The 21,112-nt window shown below is 41.9% G+C and overlaps 2 protein-coding genes across 2 annotated transcripts in view; one reads left to right on the top strand and one right to left on the bottom strand.

The window, feature by feature from the left end:
• Positions 1–329: 329 nt before the first annotated feature.
• On the top strand, positions 330–19,677 carry LRRN1 (leucine rich repeat neuronal 1). The gene is made up of 2 exons (XM_068907217.1): positions 330–548; positions 16,695–19,677. The coding sequence occupies exon 2, from the start codon at positions 16,920–16,922 to the stop codon at positions 19,068–19,070; it is 2,151 nt and encodes a 716-aa protein (XP_068763318.1). The 5' UTR covers positions 330–548; positions 16,695–16,919; the 3' UTR covers positions 19,071–19,677.
• Positions 6,378–21,112, bottom strand: part of SUMF1 (sulfatase modifying factor 1) — a 212,430-nt gene continuing 197,695 nt past the window's right edge. Inside the window, exon 11 of the transcript XR_011134481.1 lies at positions 6,378–6,506. The gene's annotated coding sequence lies outside the window, so the exon portion shown is untranslated. The remainder of the gene's footprint in view (positions 6,507–21,112) is intronic.

The raw sequence follows: 21,112 nt of genomic DNA, 5'->3' as shown, positions 1-21,112 counted from the left end.
GGGGGGAAACACCGGGGGCCAAACGGGGTCGCGCTACCGACCCGCCGGCTTTAAGAAAACAAAAAGAACAGGCGTATCGGGCAAAATCAGCAGAAACGGGGAGCGCGGGGGGAGCGCGGCGAGCGGCCGGCTCCGCGCGGACAAAGGCTGCGGCGGGGCGGAGCGCGGCGGCGGGGGCGGGGCGGCCCCGGTGGCTCCGCGCCGCCCCGCTCCGCTCCGCACCGCCCCGCGCAGATGGCGCGGCGGCGGCCGGCGGCGCGGGCGGCCAATGGGGGCGCAGCCCGTCAGCTGACGGCGGCGCCTACCAGGTGCGCCCCGGCCCCGGCCCCGGCCCCGGCCCCAGCACCAGCCGGAGCGGGCGGCACCGGCACCCGCACCGGCACCGAGCCGCCGCCGCCGCCGCAGCAGCAGGAGGAAGAGGAGGAGGAGGAGGAGGCGCCGCCGCTCCGGAGGAAGGGGGCGGATTTCCCCCCTCTCCGGCCGCCCCCGCGCAGCCGGCAGCCCCCCGCCGCTGCATGGGGCAGAGCCGCCCCCGGCCTCGCCCGCCGGTAAGTGCCGCCGCCGCGCCGGGCTGGGCTGGGCGTGGGGGGGCCCCGCGGAGCCGCCCCGCGGAGCAGCCCCGTCGCGAAGTTGCGCCGGGCGACGAGCATCCTGCGCGGCCGCCGGCCGCGTCCTGCGCCGGGGCGGGGGGCGCCTTGCCCCGCAGCTGGGCGCGCAGGAGGGGACGGGTGTCTGCGAGCCGCCTTCCCCGCCGGGCTGGGGGGCTCTGCGCGCCGCCCCGCTCCTTCCCCGCCGCTCGCTCGCCCCTCGCGTGGCTCCGGCGTCGCCGCCCCCGCCCCGGGGCAGCCGCTCCGCTCCGCGGCCGCGGGCCGAAGTTGGGGCGCGGGGCGCCGCCGGGGCCGCTCGCCCGGCCGGGCTCTGCGCCTCCCCAGATCTCTGATTCGCATGCAAATGCCAGCGTGTCCTGGCAGATGTCTTGCCTCATCCATTCACATGAAGGAATTTGAAAAGACAAGGAGTCTTCAGTTTAACAATAGACCTTAAGAAAATGGAATAAAGGCTCAGTGTGAGTTGGGCTGTTGGGGAACTGCACGGCTTGCTGTCACCTTCAGCTGAAGGCCAAATTCTTTGAGCATTGTTTGCAGCGAGCGGTTGGCAGAAGGAGCGCTTCACACCTGTATTCATTTGCTGTGGTAGCGTTTAAAAGTCGGTGAGCGTGGAATAGACGATGCTGGTTAGAGCCCGTAAAGCGGAGAGGGACAGAGATTTTTCTGTTCCTCCCTGACTCAAAGCAACCTTCAATCCCAGCTCTTCGCTACTGCACTTAGTCTTTTCTGCACCAATATCTTATTTTTAAGAAGTCAGTAATAACCTAAAAAACGCACGAAGAAAATGCTTCGGGCGCTATTGTACGTCGTGTGTCTCTCGTCTGCATAACTTAGGGTCAGATCCTGAATGAGCGAAGGCACTCGGCAGCGGGGACCGCGTCGGCTTGGACGGGGTCAGCCGAGAAGCGGGCCTGCGAAGAGAGCAGATGCTGGGGGTGGGAGGGCGCTTCCCCAGTGCACGTCGATGTCTTCGGGCGCGGTCTTGCCGCCGCAGAGCGGGGACGCGGCCCGGAGCGCCGCGGAGCCAGGACCCGCCTCGGCGTGGGGCGCAGCGGCCGCGGCGCGGGCCCCACGGGAGCTGCCGCGCTCCGCAGCCGAGGGGGCCCGCTGGCCGCCGGCTCCCCCCTGCCTTGCCGGCCTCGCTGATGGCGAGCGAGTGAGCGAGCGGGAGCGCGTTGGGTTAGAGGGCTCTGTGTTATGAGGAGAAACACAGCAGATGTTAGTCTGCTATTTTACATGTTTCCTTAAGTTATTTAGTGCTGCTTCAATGCCCTTCTCCCACTAGGCAATGGAAAGAAAAGTAACAGAATCAAACTTAAGAAAATAACGTTGTCCAAAGGCAAAAGACCATGCGCAGACTGTTTGTATTTTTGTCCTGAAGCTGCCTAACAGCTACCAAGTAATGAATCTCCTCAATAAACCTGGTTTGCGAACCTTTAAGTCTTTATTCCTTAAAGACTTAAAGGCTCCCTATAAAATGAACGTGGCACTTCTAAATGAGACTATAAAGCTTTTACGGAAAGTAATTTAGATGTACATGAGATAATCTCGCAGACGCTTACCATGACCAAAGTCAAATACTGCATCAGTTTGACTGTTATCTGAGAGGTTCTATTTAAATATTTTCATAAGCCTTGTAAATAGGAATTAAAAGAATTTAAAAGACAGATGTATTTAGAGAGGGGGGGAAAAAAAATCAGTTCATGAATAAAAGAAGCTTTCCAGACAATAAAGTACTTAAGGGTACAGGATTTGTTGTATCAGGTCAGACTATGGACTCTTCTAATCTGGTATACTGCCTTCAGCCAGGGCAAACACGCGGCGCCTCTGGAAAGAAACTCTGTCCTTGTCCTGCAGTGCTGCCTAACTATCTCACACCACATCCTGAAAAGAGGGGATGCGTCTTCATTTAGTGCATGCCTGGAAACTTGGGATTTCCAAGAGCCAAACTTTGATTTTTGTCTTGACAGTAAAAAGTTATCTGAATATAGTTTTATATAGTCCCTTTCAAATTGTATGTCCTAGTAGGCTTTTTGGACGTTAAAAGACCAGCTACTGCGATACCTATAAAATATTTTCCCTCTTCCAAGAGTAGATATGAATGATATTACTGATTATTAAAGGAAATAGTTTTTTTAATCAAGATGTATTGATTATAGAAAGATAAAAACTTCTTAATGTTAACTCCGAAAGACTGGTTCTTTGTTTACATGAATAAATTCATGCTGAGGGCATCCAAACATCCACATGGCAAAGGAAACTTCTGTCCAGATTGGTTGAACAGGGCTTAGCCAACCACGGGACATGCAGATCCAGCCTTAGAGCTAGGAAGTTCTGTTTTTAAAAACAGTCATATGTGCATTTGATTCCAATTTGTGGAGAAAATGGGACCACATAACTAATTATTAATAAAGCTTTTGTTATCGTGTCATAAATAAGCACTAAGTGCCCCTAAGTGATGAAACAGTCCGTGCCACGGAGCTTATGCTTCAACAGCGCAGTCGGGGCGTTGCACGCGAGGCAGCGGCGCTGCGGTAATGCCTTGGCCTTTTGTTTTAGCTCGATACAGTATCGCGGCCCTGGCGAGGCCAGAGGGAACTCTGGCTAATAGGCTCCGGCGCTCGTATTCCTGCGACGTCCCTCCATCAGCAGGCTGCCGCTGGCTGCCAAGGAGGACGGCAGTCAGAAGCTCTCGGTTTTTTGTTTTGTTTTTTTTTTTTTTTTAGGGATACTGTAAAGCACCTTGAATAACTCCTAACTCAAGTCAAATATTACTGATGCTGCAGCTTGCACAGTTTCATATCTGTTGAAATCTAAGTTTTCTGTAGTGTTGAGTCTACTGATCCTTTTTATTGCAAGGGAGGATCGAGACTGCACAATCAGTTTAACCAAACTGATCTTTAGAAAAAATTTCTGATTGATTCTAGCATTACTAATATGAATTATTTTGAAGCTTTCTGTTAATGATACCAATAAGTAATTTTTTCCCCACTTTTGTAGACAGGCGAGAGCTTTAGGTCATAGTCTTTTTGCATGTTTTGGAACTGCTTTTGTGCTACTTCCCCTGGTAAAACTGCTCACAATGGACCGTCCCGGTCCCAAGTCGGGCTTTGTGTCCGGCCCACATAGATACAGCCTGGGATCAGGCCTCAGAAGATGAAACCAAAGAAAAGAAGTTAAGTGGCATTTACAAAAGAGCCCTGGTTGTTAGCAGCATTTTTTTTTCAACCAGCAAAGTAGAAAAACAATAAAATGTTTGGCTCTTCAGTAAACATTTTCAGAAATAAAAATCACTCGCTTTTAATGTGCATTTTATAACTATGGAGATGACTGTTCTTTGAAGCCCTGATTAATATAAATGAGTTGTAATTTTCTGACCAAGCCATCCTAGTTCACATGTATTATTCTGTTGGCAGACATGTGGTCCCCACAGCTGTCCCCTCATTTGTGTATGAAATGGAAACACTGGTGGCATTTGTAGGTTTCCATAGTTACATGAACAATACACGTGTGATACTTCATCCTTCCAAGCGAAAGATTTTTTTTCCTGGCAGACATTTTGTAGACATAGAACTAAAGAAAAATCTATGTAAAGTTTTGGGAAGCACATAAATGATTTATCTTCTTATCTGTCTCTATAACAACAATTCACAGCAATCCTGCATTTCAGTCTAATGAAAGCTAATTTTACCTATTCACCCAGTTAGAAATGTCATCCCGTAAGATATATTAAGCTTCCAGGAATTGTAAGCTCCCAAGCTGAAGTCAAGAGTAGCTAAGTAATTACCAGGGACCAGGCCTTTACATGTTATGGCAAGTACAAAATACATCTTAAAAGCAACTTGTTGACAAGATCTACACACAGTGTAACTTTGGAGTTTAAACAGTTCCTATGCATTTTTCTGTTCTAGAGATGGGTAGTATCTGTTGATTCATGGGGGAAAAAATGAGGCAGGAAGGTGACTCCACACTTGCTCCATGTCTCTAGAAATCCCAGGGAGTTAACTGAAGCATATTCCCACGTTCATTGGCATATACCTCACCAGAAGAAAGAATGGTAAGAGCAGAGAAAAACCTGCATTTGCTTAGCGATTTTTGTCAATATGCCATAAAACTAATAAATAATGTTGTGTTTCTCTAAGATTCAGAGTGCTTAAATTCTGAAAAGAGAAATCAAAAGACTGTTTTTATAAGAAACAGACTACTGAGTATGTACTTGAATTAGTCAATGATTTACTTAGTCTCATTCTGTTCTCGTGACTGAGTAATTAAGTCCTCACTAATGGACTACCTAAGGTCAGCTACAGAGCATGTCTGCATACTCTTTTAAGTGGTACCTAGATTAAAAGTTACTTTAAATTACATTGTCTTATTCATTGCTTCTTAAAGCCCTGCAACTGTATTCAGATTCTGTTTTTGCAGTTTAGATGTTTTCTTTCAATTATATACATATGGCACTGAAAGAAAATACTGGCTTGCCCTGTTTTGTATTGGCCCAATTCCCTCCCTGTTGAGGACAGCAGCAGCCTTTGGCATCAGTGGGAGCAGAGTTACTATCTGCTCTTAAATTCTACTGCAAAATGTTCAGTTTATAAGTTTCTAATTTAGTAATTTAGTGCTAATTTAGCACTTTGGTTTTGACCTTCCAGCTGACTAAAGCATCAGACATATCAGACTAGCTTTTCGTTACAGCACAATTTCTAAAGATCAAGTATTTGAGGTAGGCAGTACATACCCGTATTCTTTTAAACTTAAAAGAAAGACAGGGCAAAGTAATTGTAAATGGCAGTCTTTAAATTAATTTAACAGGATACTGTATTGACAACACATACAAGTTATAAAAGTGCTATAGAGAAACAGCTCTCTCCCTTATTTGGTTTGATACAATAATCTTGCTACATAAATCTCTTCTCTAAGGTGCCAGCCTTCAGTTCTTTGTGACAGTATAGGACAATATTTTCCCCAACCACTTCACAAACTTAAGCGGTCCACTTAATGCTCGAGGAAGAGATTACTTATGGTTTTTATTTACAAATTTTAGAGACTGTCAGCATCTCATTTCCAGGTATTTAATTTAACAAACTGGTGAATACAGCAATTTATGAGTCTGTCAACTTTGATTAGAGGAGTCCCCATCTTTTTGGAAGTTGAGTCTCCCTCAAGAAATTTGGCAACATCCTACTGCTCCCTGGTAAATTGTGGGTTACGGAGAACGTGGCAGCTTCAGCGCGTCCCTCTGCGAGAGGCCTGTGCTGCCAGCGGGCGCTCCCTGCGAACGGTTCAACGGACCCACGTCCATTTCCCGCGCCACCACCTTGGCTAGCTGCACTTCCCTGTGATTTTCTTGGGGAACTGAGAGGTTCCAGGCTGCATTGATCTGTGCCCTTGGCCTCAGCCAAGGCAGCTTCCACCCGGCTCCCCCAAAGCTGGGGCTGAACGCGTGCGTGGTCGGAGCGCTCAGTGGGGCCTGGGCAGGCGGTCCGTGTGCAGGGCGCCCGTTTCGCAGGGACAGGGGCAAACCCTTGCAGACAGGACCATGCTTCTCATGCCATTGGATTTCCAGGACCAGACCTGAGGAAAGATCTATCAAACCCTCCTTTCCTCACCTGTCTGCGTGGCAGGTTGCAGTCACCGGCACCCCTTCCTACGTCCCGGCGGCAGCACAGCCTTTTCCCCCGCACCACCGCATAGGGAGGAGGAGAAGTGGGGCTTTGCGTTAAAACCAGTGTTAAAACTGAGAATAAAACTAGGCTCCCCCAAGCTCGATACCTTTCAGCCCTGGCGAAGCTCCACTGCTGACGATGCAGGTGCCCCAGATCTCCATCTCTGCCGCTTGCGTCCAAAGCCTTGTCCCTTTCACTGCAGAACCTCTGCAGGGGTCGTTAATCCTCACTTGAGCTGTGGGACAGGTTTAAAAGACAGCATTAATGAACGGGAGAAGACTGGGGGCTGTTTCAGTTCAAAGGAGGTACCTGCTTTCGCCTCCATACTGGAGTCTGACATATCATATGTCCCTTAATGCCTAATTTTCTTGGAATTGAAACTACCTTTCTACAGTCAGCAAAGCCAGATAAATATTCTTTATAAATTAATTAGCAAATATGTTTTATCTTTTTGCCCCTTTAAGTGAAACAAGTCTAGTGTGTATATATAAATAAAACACGGCTGTGCCTGGATAAATCACCTTAATTGGGTAAAGACTTTATCTAAAAAGCATCAATAACTTAAAATCTTGACAGAGAAATAACTTCTTCTAATTTTTTCTGTAATACACAGCAATTTTACAACCTCTTCTTATTTTGCAAGCATTTATGAAATAGTCATCTGTGGAAAAACTGCTGACTTTGCAATGACAAAGATGAAAGCCCAACGAACAATCTATATGTCCATTCTAAAACATGTAAATACATCAAGTATGATGTATACTTTCCCCTACCTTCTATATATACATCCATCTCATTTACAGACTTCTCAAAGCAAGAATTATGATCTGTTTTCTGCATGGAACATGAAGCGAGTCTCAAAATTTAGGTGAGACTTGAGATAGCTTAATAGAGGCTACTAACATTTCCTCTGTTCTCACTTGAGTAAGATTTACTTTTCTGATGACATGGTAGATGCACCTTCAAAGCAATGGTGCTTTAATAGTTTTGCAATGAAATAATGATGGAAAACACATGCTTCATAAAGCACGTATTTTCTACGTATGGTATAACTGATAGCAATGTTGGGCTATCCATAGTAAATGGAAGAAGTAGAAGGTTCTTCAGAAAAACAAGAAAGCTTCATGTGGAAGTGGAAACGTGTTCGAGAATGCAGAAACACTTGTTGGGGGCATTTAATAAAACTTATCATTAACTTGAAATAAATTTTCATTAAATCAGAGTAAAACTTTGGTTCAGGCTAGTACCAAAACCAAATCTGGTGGCCTCTTGATGGAATTACTTTTGTGCTATCTCAAATTGATTATGTTTCAAATCTTTGTTTTGATGCTAACAGCCCATATATTAGATCTTTCAGCACCTTCTAGGATAAATTTATTTTATTATTGGTATGTTCCTAGTCTTGAATAAGCAATAAGGGTGTCCATGCCAGGCAATTCAATATATGGTTTTGTTAACATTTGTTTGTAAATACAGCTAAGAAAGACAGAATTTGATCTTGCAAGCATATAACTCCTGGAGAAATCAATACGAGTGTATTTTATTGTAGGGGTTGAAGTTTGCGTAAACATGCTACACACACAAACTGAGTAGATATAGATGTAGAGTAATAATAACATATAGATTTAATATTTAACCACTAATAATTGAAAATGAAATACTTAGTACAACCACAGGAAACAATTTTTATGTAGAATTATTATGTAGAATGTAACGAGAAGCAGAAAAAGCACTGGTCTTACGTTTTTACTTTTGTGTAGACAAATGACTGAAGTTATAAATGAACTGTTTGTTTTATATATATATGTGTGTGTGTATACACACATGTACACACATACACATTTTTAATAACAACACATTTTACACGTTTCCTACAGCTGGTGCTATCAACATGTTAATTTTATAAATACATACAGATACTGACTAATTTCCATTTTTATTTATTTAGTAACATTTCTAGCACAAGATTTCCTGGCATCATTTATTATAGTAACTCCTGCCCACAGGTCGGACAGGGTCTTTCCCAGCTGTGGGGATCCCGGGCGACTGGCAGAGCGGGAGGTTTATCTAGAACAGTTCAAGGACTGCCGCAAGGCCGGTCAGCAGGCAAGAGGGAAGGACCTCGCTCTTGCTTCCTGACAGCGATGGGGAGTTCTGGCATCCACACTTCTTGTACTGAAAGACGTTTCTCGTGCGCTCCCTGCTTTCACCATAAGTATGATCACGTCTCCGAAGAAGACTCCCTTGTCTCTCAGGGAGAGTAGTCAGGACTAGAACAGAAATGCTACTGCAAAATACAGCCCAGTCTCTCAATGCCCTTCTCCTCCTTCCTGAGCCCTTTCTCTTTTTTTATTATTTTCATTTGAAATTTAGAGATTTCGAGGGATAGTCTCTACTTCCCGCTAGCTGAGGGGTTCTAGTTTGAAACCCTTGTGAGTGGCTCGTCCCGCCGCAGGTGCCCCACGTGGGCACAAGCTACTTGGGTCGTTCCCTTGGGTTCTTAGATTCAGAGCGTGCCGAAAATGAACGCTGGATATTTCTAGTCTTTACTGAAATAGAAGATGAGGTAGTATTTTTCTAACATTGTTCCTGCTTCGTTCTTCAGCCGGCAGATACACCAAATGCTACAAAGAGAAGGAACAGCTCTTCCGAAATTACAGTTATGCTCTGTATATTTTAGACACTGTACAAGCTACAAGCAATTAGGTTTAAATTCTCCCTAGCATTTTAAATATACAGAGGACTATGAATGCATTACAGCACGTAGGGTTGGAAATGAAAGAATTTCCACAGCAGTTTGTCCTTACCAACCGCAGTCCCTTTGATCAGCGTTTCAGTGCAAACGCACAGGTTTGTCCACGGTTAGCAGACAGGATTTTTTGGTGGAGCTGCCCAAAGTGCTCAGCACCTTGCAGAATGAGGGCAGCGATGGGGGAAGGAGTCTTAGTCCTTAGGTTGCTCTTTAGAGGTGTCCTGCATTTCAGTGCAGAGGAAAAAAAGCTCCAAGGAAGGGCTTGTGCACTTGGCTATTAAGCAAACAGTGGAAGTTATTTGGTTGGCTGTTGGGAAATCTGATCTACTCAAATAATTTTATAAGCGATCACAGAAGACTTATCTGGTAATTACTTGGAATGAGGGTATTAATCATGGTTGTGATTCTTCTCCATTGATTTAAATAGCAGATTTGCTACTGCCTTCATACTGAAACAGAATCAGACCCTGTCTAGCGGGACCGGAAGCTAGAGTCATGGGTAATAACTGAACTGCCCATCTTTTCCCGAGGTTAATATCCCTCTTACTGTGTTTATTTTCATAGATAGAAAAAAGTAGGTAATAATTTGGGTTTCTGGTGTAAGAATATTACTCTTGTATGAACCTATTTTGGTTTTTAGGCTTTCAAGGCTTTTAAATGGTTTTAAAAGTTTCTTTCCTAAAGAACAAACAGACTATATAATTTGACAACCCACTGTTTGAAAGCACTTATTATTCTCGATGTTTCTAATATGACTTGGTAATGGTAACTTCCAAGAGATTTTCCAACAGCTGACAGAGGCAGGGTTGCAACTATGGTTGATTTGAGGGCCCATCAGTGTACCGCAGCTACGCTCTGCGGGGGATTCCCTTGCGCTCAAGATGAGTGTAAGTGAAAAGGTTTTTTTCGCTCAACAAATTTACTTGAAGATTTTCATAAAAACCCACTGTATCTGAGGCAAGTCTTAAGAACAAGCCAGAATAAATTGCACATTTTAAAGATGTTAGATTTAACATCTGTTAAATGAAGTCAGATGCTGTCCTACAGTAGGAATATTATGAATAGGATGCTCTTTGCATTTCTTCTGTGAAGATAAGACTAGTATTTTTCAAAACACCACAGACAAAGCATGCTAAGGTTGTCTTCTGAAGCACAGCAAATCACCTTCTCATCAGAGCTTTCCCTGCAGACAAACTAAAATTAAACAGTGACTTTATTTTGATGGAATGTGTGTACAGACAAAAAGAGATTGCCATAAATTTAAAAAGGAGGAGTTATTTGTGGGGAGGGGAAGCCCAAACCTGAAATACTATAAATCCCTGAAGTTTTTTTTTTTTAAACTTTCATACTGTTATTACATGTTCCATAAGCCCTTGTTTATGTCTTTGCTTTTAATAAACTCTCATTTTCAGATTTTGGTATGCTCTTTTAACTGACTTGCACCATTTTTAGCCTGATGTTTTCTGTATTTTACACGATTCAATCTTGTAAATAACTTATTTTTTTCTGATGACATCTGAAAGAGTTTAAAAACTTGAATATAAAAGGCTTACTCTCAGGCATCGTTCCTCTATTTTTCCAAATAGACAGCACTGCATTCTTAAATTTGATTCTTGGGAAAGAGCCCTCTCGTAGGTTAGCTGTAAATATCCTGGTTATTAAACTCAAAGTTCAAGCCTAGCCTTTCTCTGTCTTTTTGAGATATGAGCGTACCAGGTCATTGGTGCTCGCTATCAGAATGAGAGCTGATTATGGGAACATAAAATTTAAGCCTAGGCTGCTTGCGTTGTGCTTGCTTTTACTGTGATGTAGTAGGTGCACGTGCACCCACACGCGGCAGTGCCTGCCTGCCTCTATCTCTTGTGACGCACGGTCGAAGATTACGTGTTAATCTGCAGGATGACATCAAGAGCTCACAGGTTTTCTCTACGGGAGACAGGTGACTGCAGAAGTGTGAAGGACCTACTGCACTTCAGTCCTCTGTTATCTCCAGCATAACACACCACAGTCTTCTGCTGAAACTGTCAAACTCGATCTTAGGCGCAAAGGAAAAAAAAGGAGCAAAAGAGCTCTGCCAAATTGTTTCAGAACCTCAGTCTCCTTGTGGTCATATTTTTCCATCCCCGACCTGAGTTTACTACTGGCCAGTTTACGTCCAGTGCTGGTTCTAGATTAAATTGTTCTTCAGTTTAGGACTTTGCCGGAGTAAACGAGCCCACCGTGTTTCATGGCCCTGTCCAAACGGGCTCCTCCTTCCCCTGACTACGCAGTCAGACTTTGCACGTTCCCGTCTGAATGCAACTTTCTCGACCGCGTGATTCTAGCTGAATTCGTGATCTCGCTAGTTCTCACTACCTCTTACGCGCTGACGCTTGAATCCCCCTTCATCACCGATATGGATGCTTTCCCTAGAGCGCAGTCCGTGCTGGCGTTACTGGTCGTGCCCGCCAGCCTGTCCGACCGGCGCTTCCCTAACGAGTTGCCCGCGTCCGGCTGCAGCGGTCCGGCGCGGGCCTTCCTGCGCACACTGATGCACGGGCAGCGTTCACGCAGCAGGAGCTTCGCAGATGATGACGATGGGAAACGAGGAAGCTACACGAGTCCGTAGCAGAACATAAGCACAACAGACAACTCTCTGAAAGAGAAGCTACGTTATTTGGCTCAATATATGAAAATGTTACTGTGGAGAAATGGATAAGTACTGTGGATCAGTACGTGCCTCTGGCTCACAGCAAGTGCAAGATTTGTCTTAGCCTAAGGTGATTTTCTTCATGTGTCTGAGCCTTCAGGCTTTTACCTAGGCACGTTTAGTGTATATGGCTCCCCATCAAAATATATGCTGATGCTACCTGCAATATAAAAGCATTTTACAAGGATGATCCACTAAACTGTTGAGAGAGTGAAGATTTTCTGTGGTGGTATTTCTGTTTCAAAACAAACATCTAGATACTATGAAGAAAACTATGCTGTTCCTTTTTCAGCAATTTTTAATAGTGACCTTTAGAACAGCTGTCACAGAAGTGCCAACACTTTGTCTTCCTGTTACAATGAAAAAGGTGTTTAAACTCTATTTTTGGTAGTTGGCATCAGTTAATTATGAACAAACACTTACTATAGTTTTTTCCAGGATTGTTCCTTCATATTCTCTCCTTACTGCGTTGCTGACCTCAACACCCTTTTTTTCCCTGGCTCACTTGCACGAGACATACGCTAACAGCCATCGACGAGGCCGTGGTGTCAGCACGCACCTCCCTGCACCCAGCAGGAAAGCTGAAATTAGCCATCTTCTCCCCAGAAACAAATACCCGCTCTCGTCTCTGCCATTAGGATTTCTCAGGCCCAACAAACGCTCGGTATTAAGCAGTTTTCACAACCTAGTCAGAAAGGGAAGCCATATGCAAACTAGTATTTTAACATTCCCCATTATGTTTCCAAGATGTGAAACCCTGGAAGGAAGTTAACAATTTCTGCCTGCAAGAGACTTGAGCAAGCTAAGAGCCCAGCATCAGCTCTGGATTTGCTTACTGAGAAAAATGTGGGTTCTTAAGGCATTGGGTATTGAGAACTGCTATGGAAAATGTATTTATTTAACCTCTAATAAAATAACTCTCTCTCTCTCCTGTAAAATTCAGCTTTATTCCCATACCCCCTTAATATCAAGGTACCACCTATCAAGACTTTGGAGTGGTTTGGCACGCTGGAAAATATGAATTTAATAAATGAGAGGGAAAGCAGGAAGATGCTAAAAGCTGATGCCTGAAGCACAAAGCCCATGCCTGGTTTCACTAGGAAACGTGAGCTGTGGCTGATTAGGAGGGCCGCTCAGCGCCGGTAGCTTCCCTTTACAGTCTCCTAGTTGCTGCAAAAAATTTAAGAAAAAAAAAAAAAAAAGGAAACCCAGCTTTGTGCTCAGATCTCCCTCTGCCCTGCCTTCTTGGGAGCTTTTTTTAATCTTTAGCAAGCTCAGTATCTCCCAAAGCAAAGTATAATACCCCCTTTCTGTTTAGAGGAAGTTTCTCCACCCAGTCTTTTAAAAGAAGCAATTTTTATCACACAGTTTTGTGATTAAAACTCTGTCCTAAGAGGAGTTTTGAGGGTTGATATGCTCCCTTCATCCAAAGAGGCTGCTTTTTCCCTTCCCTGGAGCCCATGTTTCTTTAAGAAATACTCCATGGCTTTCAAAAGCTAAAATATTTTGAACCAGTCTCCTAACTTGTCCTTGGCTTGTACAGCCTCTGGCTATCGGAGACATACTATGTATGTTTGTTTGTTTAAAACACACAACTTTTAATACAAAAAGGATCTAGCACTCTAAATGTTCTCAATTCAATCTCAGTGATTTCAGTTGAGCGTTGAGAATATTCACCGTTTCCCAGGAGGTATCCCTGGTTTATCCGCATGGTCTTTGTGATTATTCATTTGTGGTTATTTTGAACAGCACGCTGTCACTGATTTGGTTTTCAAAGCTTGGTTGTCTTCCAGCTTATCAATCATCAAATGAGATTTCCTACATACATATGTTGTCTAGTTTCAATCTGGAAGGTTGTGATTATAACTCTAAACGGGACTTCAGAATTCCTGTGAAAACACCATGTTGTTTTATTCCTTTGGGCGCTCCATGTTAAAGTTCGACCTGGGACCAGTCCTGGCAGCCACCCAGGCAGGGTGCCACTGTAGAGATTCAGGAGTCCAAACACCCTGGGCGGATGGACAGACAGACCGCTGGAAGTAGCGACTGCAAGTCCTTCTGACAAACCTGACAGCTGAGATGGTCGAGAAGATTATATACAAATGGCAGAACAAAAGGAGCTGCTGCTATTTCGGTATATTAGCAACTGTAGCTCCCTTTCCTTTTTCACTCATTACTGCTGTATTTTTGGTCTTATCCGAGTGACAGATGTGGTTTTATAGCATGAGCACCGGCTAAAGCAAAATTCTACGACCAGTCTTTTCCCTTATGCTGTCTCATATAGTGGTCTCTGGACTGTCATTCACATAAGCACAGTATTAAAATGGACTGGGGCATGTGAAGCCAATCAGAATTTACTTTTTGATTACACGGGATTTTCATTTATAGCTTCATCCAAGCTGCCTTGGGCTGGAGGAGATTGGAGACAATAATGTGCAAGTCATTTCTAAAGAACGTTTTCCAGTTAAAGAAAATTAAATTCATCTGCAGTGGCAAAGAACTTACCTAAAGAAGAGAAAGTGTCACTACTAACTTTTAAAAATCATATGTCTACAGTGATCAGAAACCAGAACTCCACTCAATAAAACTAGAAGTGCCTTCTTACCAAGTGTGAACTACAGGTGCAATGTGCAAGTAATAGGATGTAAGTATTAAACAAAGAAGGGACTGAATTCAGAGTTTCTTCAAAAACCTATAGATGTGCTCCCACAGATTTTAAAAGAAGCTTTGAAGTCTTTCTCTGGTAGCTTCATTTCTGAAGCGTTATAAGATATGTGTTACTACGTAAGAGCTAAATCAGTACTAAAACATCATTAGGGACTTTTGACAGCTTTATGAAGCATTGACTTCTTCCCATTCGTCTACTTAGAAAAAAGTTATAGGAGAGACTTTGAAGGAATTAGTGTTTGGAGTAGTATTACCTCAGGTACTGCTACCCCGTTTGGTGCATGCTGCTAGCTGCAGTTAGCTGTTCTTCCTTTTCACGACTCACTAAGAGCCCAGGCTGCAAAATTAGGAGGGATCTCCCTGTAGTAAAGGAATACAGAATGTATAATGGCAACTTAAACCTTCTCCAACAGCTATCTAAAATTATTACTGGATGAAAACACTGCGAGCATTATTAAGTGGCAAATGTTAAAAACTGAAAAATCAGGAATTAAATTTCTCGATATCATCAGTGTTGCTAGAACTCTCTCTTTTGGAACAGCTACAGCTGAATTCTGTTACTGAGAGAAGCTTTCATTAAAGTTAGAACGATCTCAGTTTCTGCCAGCGCTCTCATCAGTGTATGTTAATATATTCCTTGCTATTACAGTGCCGTGAGGATTTTTTTTTTAAATGCAGTTAATCTGTTGTGTTTGATTCTTGCCTCAGTCAAACATTATTTGAGAAGGAATGTTTGTTCTACGTTTGGCTTGCTTCCCCCCAGCATGGCCTTCTCACCTCTGATTCAAATCTTAGCCACAATGTACAGACAGACTAAGTCAACAGGCTCAAATGCTTTCTGGCCACCATTCCTGTTTCCCTTCCTTTTTCATCACCTTCTCCTCCAAAATAAAACCACAGAACACCCGCCCCCTCCAGTGCTGTTTGGTGTGTACTGCTCATAATCCGAAACATTATCATAATAATGTTATAATGTTATATCATAATCTGAAACAAAATATTAGAATTTCATTATTTAATATGCCAAAGATTCTGACCAGATTTTGGAGTAACAGTGTTGTATAAATGGTGTTCCTGTCACCACTATCTAGATGAGCAGAATTATTTTTAAAAGTCACATTTAGTTTTATTATTTTATGTAGTGGTATCTTTCGTGAGCTTTGACTAGGTTCAGTCTTCCCTATGTTCTAATAAAATAACATGGTATTTCCTGCCTTCTACTATTACCTCATTATTATTTTATTATTTCATGTACCCTTTGTTTCAGATATAGCAGAACTTGATTACTTTACTTAAAAAGAAAAGCAAACTTTTGTTTGAGAACCCTCAATTGAGTTCACTATAGCATGAGATTTAGAGTGCCACAGCAAATTTCGAGAGGTCTGACCTTTAAATCCTCATTCAAATTTGTTGCATGCCTTGCTCAGGTATGCTTTCTATTTAATTCAATACAGAAGTCCAGCCTGCTTAACATTTACTGTGAATTTAAGGTATGCTTGATCTGGCAATACCAACATGCTCAACGAGCCATGAGGAATACAGCTGGGCATCTGAAATTACACCACCATCGCTAGAGTTCATACAGCATCACCAGCACTGAAGCAACATATATTTAAGAATGCAGACCCTGAATTGCATAGTCTTACACCTACACACACCCACTCAAAACACCCATCCTTTTTACAGCAGAAGTAATAGGTTAGGTTTGCCTGTAACAAACTGTTCACTGAGCACCTTTAGTTTTTCATCAAAGTAAGAAGAGGAAAGTTGTTGTGAAGAGCTTAGTCTTTTCCTTGAATACGTGTTTAATGACTCATGACACAGAACAGATTTTCTGAGGTACATCAGACGCTCTGCCAGGTTATTTTAAACGTACTCTTGCATGAGTAACTTCGGGCTAAAAAGATTTAAGTTTTGTGTGTTTTACACAATAATTTGCCATTGTGGTAAACACTGCACATACGATATACTACATATATAGTATGAACAACTGAAAATCAGGAGAGTGCATTCATTTAATCAAATTTCAGCATTATCACTTGGTGTTTAGCAAGATTAAATCTGATAAATCTGATTACATACAGTTTTAAAATCACTCACATTGGAAATACCAGAAAGTTTTCTTGCATTAATCCTAAACAGAGTTCCAAACCGTATATAACTTACTATACCAAACAGGGATTTTCATAAGAGATTTGAATGTCTAAATACTTATTATTGTTTTCAGAAATATTTCTTCTAAAGGATAAAGAAATTGAAGAAAAGTAAGAACTGTATATGAGATGAATGTAACACGTATCCTGATCTGTTTTCAGGACCATCTCCAGACACTGATTTGTAGAAGATCCTGGACCAGAGAGGAGCAGCTGAGAGTCCTCAGCCCATTTCCTGTCTTCTGTAAACTTAGAAAATCATCTTTCAGCTTCTGGATGTCCAAGCCTTTCACTTTAAGCTTTACATTTTCTGCTTGATAACAAATTATACTCTCAATCTGTTGTTGTTTTAAGGGGCTGGGGAGCTGAACTTACTTGCTGACCAGCATGGCTAAGATTAGCTTTGTTTTAAGTGTTTGCCAGTTGGTGCTAGAATTGTTAATGAATTCATTAACTGAGTCTTCCATACAGAGTAATGAATGTCCACAGCTTTGTGTATGTGAAATCAGGCCGTGGTTTACACCACAGTCAACTTACAGGGAAGCTACAACAGTTGATTGCAATGACCTTCGTTTAACAAAAATCCCCAGCAATCTTTCCAGTGACACTCAAGTCCTTCTCTTACAAAGTAACAATATCGCAAAGACCACAGATGAACTCCAACAGCTGTTTAATTTAACAGAATTAGATTTTTCACAAAATAACTTCACTAGTATCAAAGACGTGGGGCTATCAAATCTCACTCAACTTACTACTTTGCACCTGGAGGAAAACCAGATAACAGAGATGACTGACTACTGCTTGCAAGACCTTTGTAATCTTCAGGAATTATATATAAATCACAACCAGATCAGCAGTATTTCTGCAAATGCATTCTCTGGCCTGAAGAACCTTCTAAGATTGCACCTCAATTCCAACAAATTAAAAGTTATTGACAGCCGTTGGTTTGATTCTACTCCTAACTTGGAGATTCTTATGATTGGAGAAAATCCAGTGATTGGAATACTAGATATGAACTTCAAACCGCTCTCAAATTTAAGGAGTCTAGTTTTGGCAGGTATGTATCTCACAGATATTCCTGGCAATGCATTAGTAGGCTTGGATAGTCTGGAAAGTCTTTCTTTTTATGACAACAAATTGGTAAAAGTTCCTCAGCTTGCACTTGAGAAAGTTCCAAATTTAAAATTCTTGGATCTCAACAAAAATCCAATTCATAAAATTCAAGAAGGAGATTTCAAGAACATGCTCAGATTGAAAGAACTTGGAATCAATAATATGGGAGAGCTCGTTTCCGTTGATAGGTATGCATTAGACAACCTGCCTGAACTTACAAAGCTTGAAGCCACCAACAATCCGAAGTTGTCTTACATCCACCGCTTGGCATTTCGCAACGTTCCCGCTTTGGAAAGCTTGATGCTGAACAACAATGCCTTGAACGCAGTCTACCAAAAGACAGTGGAATCGCTTCCAAACCTGCGCGAGATCAGTATCCATAGTAACCCACTCAGGTGCGACTGTGTCATTCACTGGATAAACTCCAACAAGACCAATATCCGGTTCATGGAACCTCTGTCTATGTTTTGTGCTATGCCCCCCGAATACAGAGGACAGCAGGTGAAAGAAGTGGTAATACAGGATTCAAATGAACAGTGTCTTCCAATGATTTCTCATGAGACTTTTCCAAATCACTTAAATTTGGACATTGGCATGACGGTGTTTTTAGACTGTCGGGCCATGGCGGAACCTGAGCCAGAAATTTACTGGGTCACTCCTCTCGGAAATAAAGTAACTGCTGAAAGTCTCTCTGACAAGTACAAGCTGAGCAGTGAAGGTACCCTAGAAATCGCTAATATTCAGATCGAAGACTCTGGGAGGTACACCTGTGTTGCTCAAAACATCGAAGGGGCTGATACAAGGGTGGCGACCATACGCGTGAACGGAACTCTTCTGGATGGCACTCAGGTTCTGAAAATCTATGTGAAGCAAGCAGAATCTCATTCAATTTTAGTTTCTTGGAAAGTTAATTCCAATGTCATGACTTCCAATTTAAAATGGTCATCAGCTACTATGAAGATTGACAACCCTCACATTACATACACTGCTAGGGTACCGGTTGACGTACATGAATATAACCTCACACATTTACAACCGTCTACAGATTACGAAGTGTGTCTAACCGTGTCAAATATCCATCAACAAACACAGAAGTCCTGCGTTAACGTTACAACAAAAAACGCGGCCTTTGCGCTAGATATTTCAGATCAAGAAACCAGCACTGCCCTTGCCGCAGTGATGGGATCAATGTTTGCTGTAATTAGCCTTGCCTCCATTTCTGTTTATATTACAAAAAGATTTAAGAGAAAAAACTACCACCATTCATTGAAAAAATATATGCAAAAGACCTCTTCAATCCCACTGAATGAGCTCTATCCTCCACTTATTAATCTCTGGGAAGGTGACAGTGAAAAAGACAAGGATGGTTCTGCAGAGACCAAGCCAACCCAAGTCGACACATCCAGAAGCTATTACATGTGGTAACTCAGAGGATATTTTGCTTCTGGTAGTAAGGAGCACAAAGACTTTTTTGCTTTATTCTGCAAAAATGAGAAGTTGAAGACTTTTGTATTTTTGACTTTGCTAGTTTGTGGCAGAGTGGTGAGGACAGGTGGATATTTCAGAATTTTTTAGTATAGCGTATCGCAATTGTTTGACACAAATGGCAGCTTCATCTAGCTTCCAGTTTTTTTTCCTTTTTTTAGTTATTGTGCGAAACTTAATGCTGTTCTAACTACAGTGCTGAATAAAATTAATGAGAGGCTGGGGTTACCCTGTGATTCCCAAGTAGCACAACCCCGTTCTTCTGAAGCCATCAGTAGAGAGTACAGTATCTTGCAAAGCTAACATACGGTTTTGAAACTGCATTGAACTAGTTTTGTAACACTGGTCTAAGGACTCAAACTGAGAAAAGGAGACCTTGAATGATGTTAGTTGACTGTACTGTAATGTTGTATCAACTGATTTGAATGTTTTTGACTTTGAACAATGATTTTTCTTTTTTTTCTTTTTGTAGTCGTTGAAAAGGCTTAGGTAAAGCTAACAGGCAATAGAAATAGGTACACCCAATTTTTTAATGTAACAGACTAAATGTTAATTGTCCTCTTATTCTTTTTATTATATTTAGTAGACACTTTTACAGAATACTAGAGTTTTGTTGTGCTTAATCCACCAACACATGGTGTTTAATGAAGGCAGAACTATAATGAATTTACAGTTTTGTTCTGATTTTTTATTTTAGAAGTCACAATAATGTATTGGTTTTAGTTGTCACTAGTTTGACTGGTGATCATGTTTTGACATAAAATATACCCAAAATGTTATAGAAAAATATTGTGTTTTTTTCTTGAGGGAATTACATTTCAACAAAGTTCCATTTTTTAAATGCTTTATTTTAATAGCAGTGTTTTCTCTGCACTGGATGCAAAATATTGAAAATAATTTCATTTGAAAAATATGTTGGTATGGCTTTTGGACTGTAAATCACATGCAGAATCAAAACTGTTTGGTGTAAGGTACACAGAAAAATAATACACTGGGTGTGTAACATTTTCCTTTTTGTATACTGTTCTGTTTATATTTTGAGCTAAGATACAAATGAAGCTGACATTTAGCTGTCATTCTGATTAGTTAAGAAAGAAAAGGCAACTCAGTGCTACCAAACTGATATAAAATAATTGAATCCAGGCATACATCTTAACAAAATGCTAATTGGATCAATATCCCTTCAAAAGCAGAAATTAAGGTATCTAAAACTAACAAGACAATAACAAATCTGGGTCCAATGCGGAATTGTAATTTATGGACTTAAAAGTAACCTGTACTCTAAGTATTTTACTGAATTAGGTAATGCAGGTTAGATTTATCTGGTTCAGCTGGTATAATAACCTATTAAAACTGCAAAAACTTTCAGAAAGCAATGGTGTTTGTGTGCGCACTGGGTATAATATAAATACATAATTTACAGTTGGATCTATAGCAGCGTCCTATGTTCTCTTTTCTGGAACCACTGAAGTTCTCAATAGGCACTGCACACTTCAGTCACAAACAGGATGGGCTTCTGATAAAAGTATATGCTTATAGTTCTACTAGATATCTAATCAGCAAGCACAGAATTTTCTACGCTTTATGACCACTATTAATATGCAACTTTGTAAATGTTTTTGCATACCAAATACATTCTTGGTGAGTAAAAGTAAATTGTTAAAATAATGGATGTGCCTGGATTTGGGGGTTGTCTGAGGTTTTTAACTCACCAACTTCTCAAAACATCACAGAGTCCCCAAAAATTTAAAGATAAACTCCTTCAGCCACCTATCTCTTGAAAACAGTTATCAATCAGCATAGTTTTAATAATATATTGCTTTGGTGCAGAAACTTCAGTATGGCTCTTGGATATATGCCTTGTTAATCTTGCATTTCAATGAAAAGCTGAGTGAAGCTATTAATTCTCCGTTTAAATCAAGTACTTATGCTGCTATACACAATCTTTTCTATGTTCATGAGATTTTATAAATTTAATCATG

The sequence above is a fragment of the Struthio camelus genome, chromosome 14 (genome assembly GCF_040807025.1).
Source record: "Struthio camelus isolate bStrCam1 chromosome 14, bStrCam1.hap1, whole genome shotgun sequence".
Classification (NCBI taxonomy): Eukaryota; Metazoa; Chordata; class Aves; order Struthioniformes; family Struthionidae; genus Struthio; species Struthio camelus.
The sequence above is the reverse complement of the archived record's forward strand: the minus strand, read 5'-3'. Positions and strand labels throughout refer to the sequence as shown.